Source organism: Benincasa hispida, chromosome 3, assembly GCF_027475165.1.
Source record: "Benincasa hispida cultivar pf3 chromosome 3, pf3_genome.v1.1, whole genome shotgun sequence".
NCBI classification, from domain to species: domain Eukaryota; kingdom Viridiplantae; phylum Streptophyta; class Magnoliopsida; order Cucurbitales; family Cucurbitaceae; genus Benincasa; species Benincasa hispida.
In genome coordinates, this window is record NC_143480.1 from 94,413 (window position 1) to 109,127 (window position 14,715).

General features: G+C 41.2%; 1 protein-coding gene across 20 annotated transcripts in view; it reads left to right on the plus strand.

Moving 5' to 3' along the window:
• Positions 1-14,715, plus strand: part of LOC120069766 (kinetochore protein) — an 84,729-nt gene that overhangs the window by 49,164 nt on the left and 20,850 nt on the right. For 17 of the 20 annotated variants that reach the window (XR_016528295.1, XR_005479675.2, XR_016528293.1 and 14 more), the window contains one exon: positions 9,424-9,531. The exons of the other annotated variants lie outside the window; for them this stretch is intronic. Coding sequence is in view for 3 of the 17 variants with exons in the window: in XM_039021564.2 (XP_038877492.1) it covers positions 9,424-9,531 (108 nt within the window). In the remaining 14 variants the exon portion in view is untranslated. The remainder of the gene's footprint in view (positions 1-9,423; positions 9,532-14,715) is intronic. 20 annotated transcript variants of the gene reach the window in all.

Consider the following 14,715-nt stretch of genomic DNA (forward strand, 5'->3'; position numbering starts at 1 on the left):
AGCCCCGCTGCCAGACTTCAACAACCTAGTCGGCGTGCACCTTGGACAGCTTCAATCGCCGAGCATCACCAACCCAGTCGACGCGCATCTCGGACCTCAGACTCGGCTTGGATCGCGATCGACACAGGGCTCTAGTGGATTTGCTTCAGCTGGCGCGCCGAACATCTCCCAGACGCAGTGTACCGGCCCGTTCTAGCCGAACATTGTCGATGGGGGTTCTTCAACTTCGCACACGATCGGGTTCGCTCCAGACGACTGTGGGTTCGCTCCAGCTGCCGGGTCGGGACAGATCGGCGCGTTTTCTTCAACCTCGCAGCTGATCGCCAAGCCATCTGTCTGTTACCCACCGTCGCAGCCGTCTGGGAGCAATGTCGATCACGGGCCGCCGTATTTTGCCGCCAGTGGAACTCTGGCAGTAGCCTCCTCACAGTACCATGGTGGACAACCTCAGGTTCGCTCCAGCTTCCGGGTCGGGTTAGATTGGCGCGTTTTCTTCAACCTTGCAGCTGATTGCCAAGCCATCTGTCCGTTACCCACCGTCGCAGCCGTCTGGGAGCAATGTTGATCACGGGCCGCCGTATTTTGCCGCCAGTGGAACTTTAGCAGTAGCCTCCTCATAGTACCATGGTGGACAACCTCTTCCTCATGTGTACCTAGCTCAACCTCAGTTTCGAATAGGCGATTTCGTTGAAAAAAATTCCAGGACCTATGGACAGAAACACCCCAGGTTTGAATCTCATGGGGAACTCCAACAACAATTGGTCAGTCTCCAACAACAGATGGCTGCTCTTGGAGCTAGATTGAATGGCCATGATTCTTCTTCGATTTATTTAGAAAATCCGGTATCAATGTTTCCTACTATTCCTACTACTAATCTTTTATCTGGGACTATAGGAAACTCTGCAGGAATGATCACGGGAGAGAAGCTGAATGGACAAAATTACTTCTTTTGGTTCCAAACAATTAAAATGGTTCTTGAGGGACGCCATAAGTTTGGATACTTGACTGGAGAGATACCCCGACCAAATCCTGGGGATCTTCAAGAGCGTGTTTGGAAGGCAGAGGATTCATTGCTCCAACCGATGTTGATCAGTAGCATGGAACCACAAATTGGCAAACCGTTGCTCAATTCAGCCACTGCCCGAGATATTTGGGATGCAGTCCGACGGTTATATTCGAGGCGTCAGAACGCATCCCGCCTGTATACTCTACGTAAACAGGTTCATGAATGCAAACAAGGGAGCATGGATGTAACGTCATACTTTAACAAGATGTCTTTATTATGACAAGAAATGAATCTATGTCGGGAGATCATCTGGAACTGGCCACAAGATGGAATTCAGTACTTGAAGATAGAAGAGGTTGAGCGTGTGTATGGTTTTCTTGCAGGGTTGCACCCCAAATTTGATACAGTTCGGAGTCGAATACTAGGGCAGAAACCAATACCGTCTCTCATGGAGGTCTGTTCAGAGGTTAGATTGGAAGAAGATAGATCAAGTGCAATGAATGGGTCGGATGTTACCACTGTAGAGTCAGCTGCCTTTGGGGCGAAATCCGCTGGATCTGATGGTGACAAGCAGAATAGTAAAACACCCCCAGTATGTGAGCATTGCAAAAAACAGTGGCACACGAAGGATCATTGCTGGAAACTGCATGGTCGACCTCCAAATGGTAAACGTCGCTCTCCAAATGACAAGTCGAAATCTGGTCGTGCTCTAGTGAGTGAATCAGTTGAGGGGGCCACACAACCTCAGACACAGCCTCCAGTGACCAACCTGGGTGATTCAAGTACCATATGGATCAGAACAGTTGCTCAATCAGGTAACCCTCAATCTTTTAGTTTCCTTGTTGAAGGGAATGCGTTATGGATTCTAGATTCAGGAGCGACCGATCACTTGACTGGCTCATCCAATCGATTTCTCTCGTACTATCCAAGCTCTGGAAATGAGAGGATTCGAATTGCGGATGGGTCCTTCGCTCCTGTTGCTGGAAAAGGCAGACTGTCACCATTTCAGGGATGAATTCTACAAAATGTCCTACATGTGCCCAAAATTTCTTACAACTTGTTATCAATAAGTAAAATAACAAAATATTTGAACTGTAGAGTTGTCTTCTCACCAGATGCTGCTTTGTTTCAGGACTTGAGCTCGGGGAAGACGATTAGCACTGCCCGATATGACAGAAGCCTCTATTTCCTTTCTGAAGATGCTTCCTCCAGGACCTTGTTTCGGACTAGCCTTTTATCTTCTTTTGCTATGTTAGACAAAGATTATTTATTGTGGCATTTTCGTCTTGGACATCCAAGTTTTCAATATATGCGATATTTATTTCCCCACTTATTCCATAATGTGAATGTTTCTTCGTTATCTTGTCTTGTGATGTCCGTATACGTGCTAAACAACCTCATTGTCTTTTGTTTCTCAGCCTTATAAACCTACCAAGCCTTTCCACCTGATCTACAGTGATGTTTGGGGTCCCTCAAACATCTCTACCCTGTCTGGTAAACGGTGGTTTGTAACTTTCATCAATGATCATACCCGACTTACATGGGTATATCTCCTTGCTGATAAGTCCGAGGTTCTACCTACCTTCAAACAGTTCTATACCACTATAGTAACACAGTTCAACACAAAGATTACCATTCTTCAGAGTGATAATGGTCGTGAGTTTGTCAATCACACCCTCCAGGAATTTCTAGCGTCAAAAGGGATCATCTATCAAAACTAGTGTGCGTATACTCCGCAACAAAATGGGGTGGTTGAACGGAAAAATCGTCATCTCATTGAAGTTGCTCGCTCCTTGATGATTCTAGCGTCTCTCCCTTCATACTTGTGGGGAGATGCGGTTCTTACTGCAGCCCATCTTATTAATAGGATGCCTTCTCGAGTTCTAAAGTTTCAAACACCTCTTGAATGCTTCAGAGAGTCCTGCCAGTCTACCCGTCTTATTCCTGAGGTTCCTCCTCGTGTGTTTAGGTGTACAACTTTTGTTCATACTCATGGTCCATACCGGACTAAGTTTGCCTCATGAGCTCAAAAGTGTGTGTTTGTCGGGTATCCCCTTCATCAGCGAGGCTATAAATGCTTTCACCCATCTTCTAGAAAATACTTTCACTATGGATGTCACGTTCCTTGAAGATAAACCGTTCTTTCCTGTTAGTCATCTTCAAGGGGAGACCACGAGTGAAGAGACTAACAGTTCCACATATTCCGTACCTATTAGCTTCAATCTTGAGCCTAGTCCTAATATTCCTGAACCCAGTCTACCTAGTCTCTGCTCCTGCTATTCCAGTGTTTGTCCTTCCTACTAGACAAGTGTCCTGGATAACATACTATAAGAAGAATCTCAGAAAGGAAACTCAGGAAACCCCTGGTGTTCCATCGGAAAGTATCCAAGCATCGGAACCAGCTCAAGTTTAAGATCCTGTTGTTTCAGAGGAGATTCTTGAAGAGAAGCCTGGGAACATAGAAAATGATAAGAAGAGCTCAGGGAAGGTTGAAATTTCAGGAGGTAATGAGGTACTGGACGATCCTCAAGAAGATGTAGAATTGTCTCAGAAGTCTGATACTAGAGAGAGATCGAAGAAAACTGGCAATTATGATACCACTTTGGATATGCCAATTGCTCTAAGGAAGGGAACCAGGTCATGTACAAAGTACCCTCTGCATAGTTTTCTGACCTATAGTAACTTATCTCCTGATTTTAAGGCTTTCACTACCCAACTGGATGCTCTAGCAATACCTACCAGTGTACATGCGACCATGGAAGTTCCCGAGTGGAAAGCGGCTGTAATGGAAGAAATGAGAGCTCTCGAGACAAATAAGACTTGGGAGTTGGTAGCTCTCCCAAGAGGTCACAAAACAATTGGTTGCAAATGGGTGTTCACAGTGAAGTATAAGTCTAACGGAACGCTCGAGAGATATAAGGCCAGGTTAGTTGCTAAAGGGTTCAATCAGACGTATGAGATTGATTATTCAGAAACATTTTTCCAGTGGCTAAGTTAAACACGATCCGTGTTCTTCTGTTTGTCGCGGTAAATAAAAAATGCCTTCTTGAATGGTGAGTTAGAAGAGGAGGTTTACATGAGTCTGCCTCCAGGTTTTGAAGCTAAGTTTGGGAATCATGTTTGTAAACTCAGGAAGTCCTTATATGGGTTGAAGCAGTCCCTTAGGGTATGGTTTGACAGGTTCATCGTGTTTGTTAAGTCCCAAGGGTTTGTTCAGGGGCATTCTGATCATACTTTGTTTACCAAAAAATCACCTTTAGGGAAGATTGCTGTGTTGGTGGTGTATGTTGATGACATCATTTTATCAGGAGATGACAAGACAGAAATTGCATAGCTGAAAAGGATGGCAGGCGAATTTGAAATCAAGGATCTTGGTAGTCTGAGGTATTTTCTTGGGATGGAAGTGGTAGGATAAAAAGCAGGAATATCTGTATCTCAACGGAAATACACTCTGGACTTGTTGAAGGAAACAGGAATGACTGGATGAAAACCTATTGACACTCCTATTGAGGTCAATGGCAAACTAAAAAGCATTTCGAAAGGAGTTCCTGTGAATAAGGAGAGGTATCAATGCCTGGTAGGAAAAGTGATTTACTTATCTCATACTAGGCCCGACATCTCCTATGCTGTGAGTGTGGTAAGTCAGTTCATGTAGAATCCATATGAGCACATGGAAGCAGTGACTCGAATTTTGAGATACCTGAAGTCCACCCCTGGGAAGGGCTTAGTGTTCAGGAAATATGACACACAGACCATCGAGGCGTATACTGACTCAGATTGGGCCGGATCTGTGACAGATAGAAAGTCAACCTGAGGGTACTGTACTTCTGTGTGGGGAAATTTGGTGACTTGGCGGAGTAAAAAACAAGGTGTAGTGGCCAGAAGTAGTGCTGAGGCAGAGTATAGAGCTACGAGTTTGGGAGTGAAGAAATATGGTTGTAGAAAATTTTGTCTGATCTTCACCAGAGTAGTCCGGGTCCCATGAAGCTGTATTGTGATAATAAGGCTGCCATCAGTATTGCTAATAATCCAGTACAACATGATAGAACCAAACACGTGGAAATTGACAGGCACTTTATTAAAGAGAAGTTAGACCGCGGAGTTATTTGTATTCCTTATGTACCTTCAGTCCAACAGGTTGCAGATGTTCTTACGAAAGGGTTATCGAGACAGATGTTTGAAGCTTGTATTAGCAAGTTGGGTCTTGCCGATATCTATGCCCCAACTTGAGGGGGAGTGTTGAAATATGTTGAATTAGCCCTAAGGGCGTTTTTGTAGTTTACTCTATATTTGCTAAATTAGGTTTTCCCTCATCCTATTTATATCTGAGGTTGGGGTCTCTTGTAAGCATGACATTAAAATAATATAACCTTTTCTATCGTGGTTTTTCTTCTTTGAATTAGGGTTTTCCACGTAAACTCCTTGTGTCGTTTCTTTCCCTTCTATTTCAATATTAACCCCTCCCTGCCCACCTCCATCACCATTGGCCCTCCCGCCACCTTCAGATATTTCCCATATTTCTCCAAAAAAAGGTTACTATTAGCCAGAAGCAAACCAACTTTATCCCTGGTACAAAGCATGTCACGGCTATCATCCCACACCAATCTGATTTTGATACAGATTGTTTTCTCACCAGCCCTATGGTGTGAATAAGGTTCACCCTCCCACATGGCAGGCCCTTTGCAATACGAACAGGGATCACCCTCCCACATGGCAGACCAATGGAATGAATTTGAATGAATTTCTCTCCTCCTCCTCTTCGCACAAGACATCAACCAACAAACACCATTCCTCAATTAGCTGCTTCGGCCCCTTGGCTTGAAGAATGTGGTTTGTGCATCATGACTATTCCTTCTAGGAAAAATAAAAACAAGCTCACTAAGAAGCAAAAGAAGGGTTTACATGAAATCAAGAACTTAAATTGTTCTCTATCTTATGTTAAAAGGCAAAGAATTTGCTTAGGGAGGGCCAACAAACTACATAATGATAGTTTTCTCGTGGAATGTATCAGAGGCCTTAGGTCTTGGGAAAAAGGGTGACTATCAAGCAGATTATCAACGACATCAATCCATCCATTGTCATACTACAAGAAACTAAAAGTCGAGAGACTGACCAATTTTTCATCAAACCTCTTTGGAGTTCTAGAGGTATTGAATGCACTTCCTTGGATGCCATTAGATCCACGGGTGGTATTCTTATTATGTGGAATGCAGCATCCTTCACAGTTTCATCCATAACCAAAGGTGCACGCTCCCTATTCTCTCTTGATTATGGTTTCAATTTTTTGGTTAACAGGTGTTTATGGCCCAAATTATGATTATGAAAAGGATTTTTTCATCCAAGAACTCCATGATCTCTACTGTCTGGTGGATGAAAATTGGCTTATAGGTGGAGATTTCAACCTCATCAGATAGGAAAATACCAACTATTGTAGACCTTCCCGAGTAATGTCGGCTTTCAATACTTTTATTGAAGAACGAGAACTCATTGATGCTTACCAAGACTGATAGATTCCTGTGCACAGAAACCATGATCAACAAATTCAGTGATGCATCTGTCAAAAGACTTGAATGTCCCACTTCAGATCACTTCCCCTTCTCCTAACACTTGGTAAACAACAATGGGGCCCAACACCTTTCAGGCTTGGAAGCATGTGGATCAACCATAACAACTTCCTTCCTTTTGTTGAAGATTGGTGGTACAAACATCTTCTTATTGGTCATCCTGGCCACAGATTCATTATCAAGCTTAAAGGGCTGGAAGTTGCCATTAAAGAATGAAATAAACAGATTTTTGGCAGTATTGCATTCCAGCATGACTCACTGATGAAGGAATTATCCCATATAGACATTGACATTGACAACAGATCCTTCACTGCCGCACACATTGATAGAAGAAATACTATCAAAGAACAGTTTCTCTCCATCAATGCCTTAGAGGCAATCCTGGAGACAGAAATGTAAAACTAATTGGTTTCTCAACGGTGATAGTAACACATTCTTCTACAAATTTGTTGCTGCAAAAAAAAAAAAAAAAAAAAAAAAAAAAAAAAAGGAAAAAGGAAAAGCTGCATAATAGAAATTCTTACTGATCAAGGCAACAGTTTACTTCAAGATAAAGACATTGAAGCCAAATCTATATCTTTCCACAAAAAACTTTTCGCTGAAAAGGAAGGGGACAGATTCTTGCCTCATCCAATGGCCTGGAACCCTATCAATGCCGAACAGAATTGCCTTCTTCAAGCACCCTTTACAGAGGCTGAGATATGGTTGGCTATTACGGCTTTGTGGACCAACAAAACATCAGGCCTTGATGGTTTCACCGTAGAATTCTTTAAAAAATCATATAACATCCTACGAACTTGATTTTGTATAGTTGGAGTTCCTTCTTGTAGAGAGATTCTCCTTTTTTGTGGGCTTGTTTTTTTACGCCCGTGTATTCTTTCATTTTTCTCAAAAATAAAGCCTTTGTGGAAGGGGAAAATTCTGGATGCATTCCCTATTGCCAATGAAATCCTTGTTGAATGGCACTCCAAGAAAAAACAAGGGGTAGCCATCAAATTGGACATTGAAAAAGCATTTGACGAAGTTGATTGGGATGTTTTTGAGGAATTATTGAAATTAAAAGGCTCGGCTCAAAATGGAGGTTTTGAATTATGGGCTGCATCTCCTCTACCAATTTCTCCATAAACATTAATGGCAAACCTCGTGGGAATTTCAAAGCTACTAGAGGCCTTATACAAGGTGATCCTTTATCCCCATTCCTTTTTATTATCATCATGGATTGTCTTGGTAGAATGCTATCTTTGGCAGCAGAAAAGGATTTAATTTGTGGTTATAAAGTGCCTCATACAACCATGAATATCAACTATCTTCTTTTTGCCGATGACGCCCTCCTTTTCTCCACCAACAATGAGGAAAAAATTGAAAACCTCATCAACTTGATTAGCATGTTTGAAGCTGCATCGGGCCTCAACATTAATAGACAAAAATCTGAATGTTTGGGTATCAATTGCGACAACACCTGGGTGGAGACTATTGCATCGAAATTTGATTATAAGGTGGGATGCTGGCCGACTGTATACTTGGGACTTCCTCTCTATGGTAAGCCTTCATCACTGACTTTCCGGCAACCGGTTGTGGACAAGATTACCAAAAGAAAACATTCATGGCAGCACAATCAGCTCTCAAAAAGTGGTAGACTGACGCTATTAAAAGCCACTCTTAGCAGTTAGTCAATCTATTATCGGTCTCTTTTTAAAGTGCCTTCTAAGGTGGTTGAAGACATTGAGAAATGTTCCATAAATTTTTAATGGGCTGGATGCAGGGGAAACAAATTATGTCACCTTACAAAATGGGATAATATCAAGTTTGAATGCAAGAAATTTTTGAGTGTTGTGTGGAAATTATGACCAAAATGCATCTTGGTTTCACTGTTAAGTTATGCCCATCCTGAGGCCCCAAGGCTTTTCATCTGGCTCGTCAGCTCAGAGATCCAGTTGGATGAAATGGTGTCTTCTGTTTTTGGAGCATTGTTTGTTGTGGAGAGGGAAAAAGTGCTTCCATCGAATATCTTCATTAGTGTACCTTATTGGCATTCTTCATTGTTGGTTCAACTTTGATTAGCTTTTTCTAAGCTGTTGTTCGGTTAAAAGAGTGGCTTTGCACCCAGATCTTTAAATTGGACATTTTTCTTATCAGCAGATTCACTCCTTCTCTTTGCTGGTTTTCTAATCTTTGTTCTCTCTGTTTTGTTGATAACAAAAGTTTTCTATTTCTTTTCTATTTCTTCAAGTGCTATTATTGGTTGTATTTCACTTTGTAATTGCTATTTTTTTTTTTCCATTGTAGTTCGAGCATTAGTCTCTTTTTATTTTACAATGAAAAGTATGGTTTTTCCTTTTCAAAAAAAGATTGAACTTTATGAAGGCTTTCTTTTGGAGCCTATGAGAAACTGTAGTCTCACCAATGAAAAGAAGCATGACATGATAAGATATATATATATATATATTCCATCACTCTCTTAACTCTTTTGTAATTATAACTTGCACAATGAACTAGCTTCTTGTAATTACCTCAAATCTATATATATATATATATGGGCTGTTTTGAAATGAAAGGAAAATGAGCTAATTGATTTATAGATATAGCAAAAGTTCACTATCTATCAGTGGTAGACTATGATAGAAATCCACCAGTGTAGGTCTATCAGTGGTAGACAGTGATATTTGGCTATACTTGAAAATATTTTCAGCAGTTTTACCATTTAAAATAATTACCCTACTTATATGTGTGTATATATATATTGCTTAGAGGTAGTTTGTGCAAGGTCAATATTTAAATATTGTGCACTAACTGTTCTTTCATACATTTTCTTAATAAATAAATAATGTGGTCGTTTATCTTTCTTGCTTTAAGAGGGCTTTGGAGGAGAAAAAATTAGCTAGGGAGGAAGCTAAGAATGCTGAAAAATTGGCTATGCAAGCATGTCAAGAAAAGACTGGCATTGTTGAGGTTTATTCAAAGGTAACCATTTGGGATTATGTTGATTTGGTACACTTGTATTATTCCTATTTATTAAAACATATTAAGTTGGTGCTAGAAACAACGTACTTTCCGTCTATTCATGGTTTGTCCACTCCTTGCACCATCTTAGATTTGATTTGACGACTGCTTGTTTTTTGTTAAACAAAACTTCAAATCACAACATTGCCCAATGAATTTTAACAAAAGGGAAAAAATCGTTGATAAAATGGAAAATTGTAATAGAAGTTACAAACGTCTCACATTATTAGAATACAAACAACCCAGCGAAAAAATTCAAGTGACACTCAAAACCCAAATGAAAATCATAATGAGGGGCACACGGAAAAGGTTGAGGGGGCGTTTGGGACATTAATATGGGTTGGGTTGAGTTGTATTTTTAACTCAATTAACTGTTTGGTCCACCAACTTGTTAAAGAACTCAATTCTACCAATTTCAAAAGTGTTCAAGTTTGCACATTTATCGAGGAATTCCATATTCCCTTCTTACTCACTCCTCCAATGTTTTCAATGACTTTACTTTATTGACTACCGTCTACGTCCAACTCTAGTGACATGCTTGGACAACCACCTCCAATAGCCAACTCTAGCGACCATCTCCAACGCTCAAGTTTGATGACTACCTCTGATGTCCAACTCTGACAACAACCATCGTTGGCAATATGCTTCAACGACCACCTCTGACGGACAAACTCCGACAACCACCTTCAATGACTACCACCTTGGACAATCATCTCCAGCGACCACTTTCGCCATCCAACTCTGTGCAACTACCACCTTCGACAGCCAACTTTTACGATCACCTTTGGTAACTAATTCCAACCACCAACTTCATCTATCATCTCCAATGACTAACTCGAACGACCAATTTAGTCGATCATATACTAAAAAAAACCAAAACAGACATTTGGAAAACAACCTTTAACCTTGGCGGACTATATTGATGCACTTGAATCTCATTCATGATAGAGTCTCAACCGAAGTGGGGAATGGAGCCCCACACATTATTTTGGAAAGATCGATGGCTGAAAGAGAATCCTCTTCAGAACAATTCCTTCGCATCTTTGCATTGGCTATCAACAAAAGCTCTTCCATTCAAAACTGCTAGGATGAACAACACGGTTGGCTCCTTCGTTACAGAAGGAACTTTAATAATGAAGAGGTTGAGGAATGGATTAGTCTCATGGATAACACTAATGGGGTTCAATTGAATGCCCAAAAAGATGGTTGGGTTTGGAATCTGGATTGAAAGGGCAAATTCTCTACCAAATCTCAACTCTGGCCCAAGAACTGAACACATCTCATGATGATCATATTACCCCTCTCCAAAAGGAAATTTGGACGGATTTCTATCCCAAAAAAATCAAAATTTTCCTATGGTCACTTAGCCATTGTGCTACTAAAGTATCTAACAAGGTTCAATGTACACTCATTGATAACTTGGTCGGTGAAAGTGTTTTTAAATACAAAATTGAAATGATTAGTTCACAGTGTTAAATAGTTATCTTAATATATTAGTTTAACTTTAATAGAAACACTTGGAGCTTATAGTCAAACCAAACAAACTTGTGTATAAAAACACTTTTGAGAGAAAGTAACCAAACATATTTCTATTTTTATTTTGAACAGTTCTTATAAAAAATGTATAATGCAAATGACTTTTCGAAAAACATTATGCCACTTGTCTAAAAGCTCAACCACTAATGGATACTACCATGATTGTATCTTCTACGCTCCCCACTTCTTTCGCTACTTTGATATCCACTTCGGGCATAAACTTTCATGGCTTTACTATTGGTTTACCTAAAAGGCCTCATGTTAGACGTTGTCACAGGGTTGAATCCCGAGGTGGAATTTTTCGGCCTCTTTCCCGTGCAGCCTGAGGAGGTTTCCTTAGTCAACCTACAAGAACTTGCCCGAAATGCGCACAACACGCTCAAACTCATGATAGCTCCCTAAAGGGTATTTGAACTTCACACACTCACACTTGATCTTGGCTAAACCCTGAACCTCCTTAGGCTGCACAGGAAAATGAGCAAAAAATTCCATGGGATCCAACCTTGTGACACCTCATACCATTGGAGATAATTGTCATCCCTTATATACTCGTGATCATCCAAGCACAAACACCCCTAAAAAGGCCAAGTGTCGACGTCAGACACCAACACGCCACCTGGCATGTCAATTATTTTATTATTAAAGTTTGTGTATGTGTTGAAAATAAAAGGAAGAAGGAAACACAAGATTTACGTGGAAAACCCCAGATTAAGGAGAAAAAACCACGATAGAGATTGATTTTTATTATTAATTCTGATACACAAAATACAAGAGAATAGGCCAAATAAATAGACTAGTGGGAAGCCCTAGGGTACAAACAATTACTAAAATACCCCTAAGGTTACAAGCTGTTTTTCGACACTCCCCCTCAAGTTGGAGCGTAAATATCAATAAGGCCCAACTTGCTGCACAGTAATCAAAGTTTTGTCTCAGTAACCCTTTTATGAGCACATCTGCAATTTGTTGATTTGAGGGAACATAAGGAATGCATATACTTCCGTTGTCTAGTCTTTCCTTGATGAAGTGTCGGTCGGTCTCAACGTGTTTTGTTCTGTCATGCTGAACAGGATTATTTGCAATACTAATTGCTGCCTTATTATCACAGAACAGTTTCATTGGGAGCTCATTGTCTTGATGAAGATCTGACAACACTTTCATCAACCAGATTTCTTCACATATCCCTAAACTCATGGCTCGATACTCAGCTTCCACACTACTTCTGGCCACAACTCCTTGCTTCTTGCTCCTCCAGGTCACCAGATTACCCCAAACAAATGTGCAATACCCAGATGTTGATTTTCTATCAACAATAGACCCTGCCCAATGCAACGTTTATCAGACTTCTTGAATATTAACCTCTTACCTGGTGTACTTTTCAGATATCATAGGATGTGCTCAATTGCTGTCATGTGTTCCTCACAAGGGGCTTGCATAAATTGACTAACAACACTCACTGCATATGAAATATCGGGTCTTGTATGAGATAAGTATATCAATTTCCCAACTACCCGCTGATACCTTTCTTTATTAACTGGGACACTGTTACTAGTATTGCTAAGCTTTGAATTATATTCAACCGGGGTGTCAGTAGGTTTGCACCCAGTCATTCCTGTTTCTGTTAGAAGATCAATCGTGTATTTCCGTTGGGACACTGTGATTCCATCCCTTGATCGGGCTACTTCCATTCCGAGAAAGTATCTTAACTTCTCAAGGTCTTTAATTTCAAATTCTTTGGCCATCCTTGCTTTGAGTTTTACAATTTCATCATCATCATCACCGGAGAGCACAATATCGTCAACGTACACAATGAGAACTGCAACCTTCCCTGAAGTTGACTTCTTTGTAAACAGTGTGTGATCTGAGTGCCCTTGGGTATACCCTTGTCCTTTGACAAAGGTGACAAATCTGTCAAACCAAGCTTTCGGAGACTGTTTCAACCCATATAGCGACTTTCTTAGCCGGAAAACTCGCTGTTTGAACTGATCTTCAAACCCGGGAGGAGGATTCATGTAGACTTCCTCCTCAAGTTCTCCATTGAGAAAGGCATTCTTTACATCCAGTTGATGCAGAGGCCAATCTCTGTTAACTGCAACTGATAGCAATACTCAGATAGTATTGAGTTTATCTACGGGAGAGAATGTCTTGGAGTAATCTACCCCAAAGGTTTGAGTAAACCCTTTGGCAACTAACCTGGCCTTGTACCGATCAACAGTCCCATTTGACTTGTACTTTATAGTGAAAACCCATTTGCATCCAACTGTCTTGTGCCCTTTGGGTAGGATCACCTGGTCCCACGTTCCATTTTTCTCTAGAGCCCTCATCTCCTACATAACAGTAGTCTTCCAAACTTCAGTTCCCATTGCTTCCTGTATGTTACTCGGTATCACCCCTGTATCTAAACTAGTGGTAAAGGCCCTAAATTCAGATGACAGGTTACTGTATGTCATGTAACTATGCATAGGGTACCTTGTACATGACCGAATACCTTTTCTCAGGGCTATTGGAAGATCAAGAGAGGCATCATACTCCTTTAGACTGTCAGAATTTCCATTGTGATCAGTAGTCTCCTCTGTCTGGGTTTCATCTTCAGAAATCACCACCTTTTCACCATTATCTCTAGTATCACTCACATTTTCTAGAGCTGTGTCTGAATCGTCATTCACTGTCGTCTTCCCATCTGCTATAGTGGTGTTGTCAGCACCTTTTCCTCCTTTTTCTTCTCTGCACTCGTTAGTCTCAGTACAAGTATCAATCTTATTAATTTCAGGAATACACGTACCTGATGTCGGGTTTGACTCATGGACCGGAGCCGGAGATGCAACACGTGACGCCACTTCCTTCCTGAGATTCTTCCTATAGTATGTTATCCATGGGACTGATTAGTAGGGAGGATAGGACCGACATGTTCGGGAATAGGAGATGACTCCAAGGGAACTGTATATGTGGACCAGTTAGTCTTTTCACTAGATGTCTCCCCTTGAAGATGGCTAACAGGGAAGAAAGGCTGATCCTCAAGGAAGGTGATATCCATGGAAACAAAATATTTACGAGAGGATGGGTGGTAACATTTATACCCACGCTGATGGAGTGGATACCCAACAAAGACGCATTTTTTAGCACGGGGGTAAATTTCGTGCAGTTTGGACCATGGGAGTGAATAAAGGCAACACAGCCAAAAACTCGAAGTGGTACGTCGGAGACTAAACGAGTAGTAAGGTAGGACTCTTTCAAACAATCTAATGGGTTTTGAAAGTTGAGGACTCGGGAAGGCATTCGGTTGATTAAGTGAGCAACAGTAAGGATGGCATCACCCCATAGGTAAGGCGGGAGTGATGTAGATAGCATTAAGGACCTGACAACTTTCACCAAATGACGATTTTTCCTCTCGGCTACTCCATTTTGCTGGGGAGTGTAGGCACACGAACTCTGGTGGATAATCCCTTTGGATGCAAAGAACTCCTGGAAGGAGGCGTTAAAGAATTCCCATTGTCACTTCTCAAAGTACCAATCCTGGCATTAAACTGGGTTTCCACAGTGGCATAAAATGGCTGGAATACAGAGAACACCTCGGACTTATTAGTGAGAAGAAAGACCCAAGTAAGTCGAGTG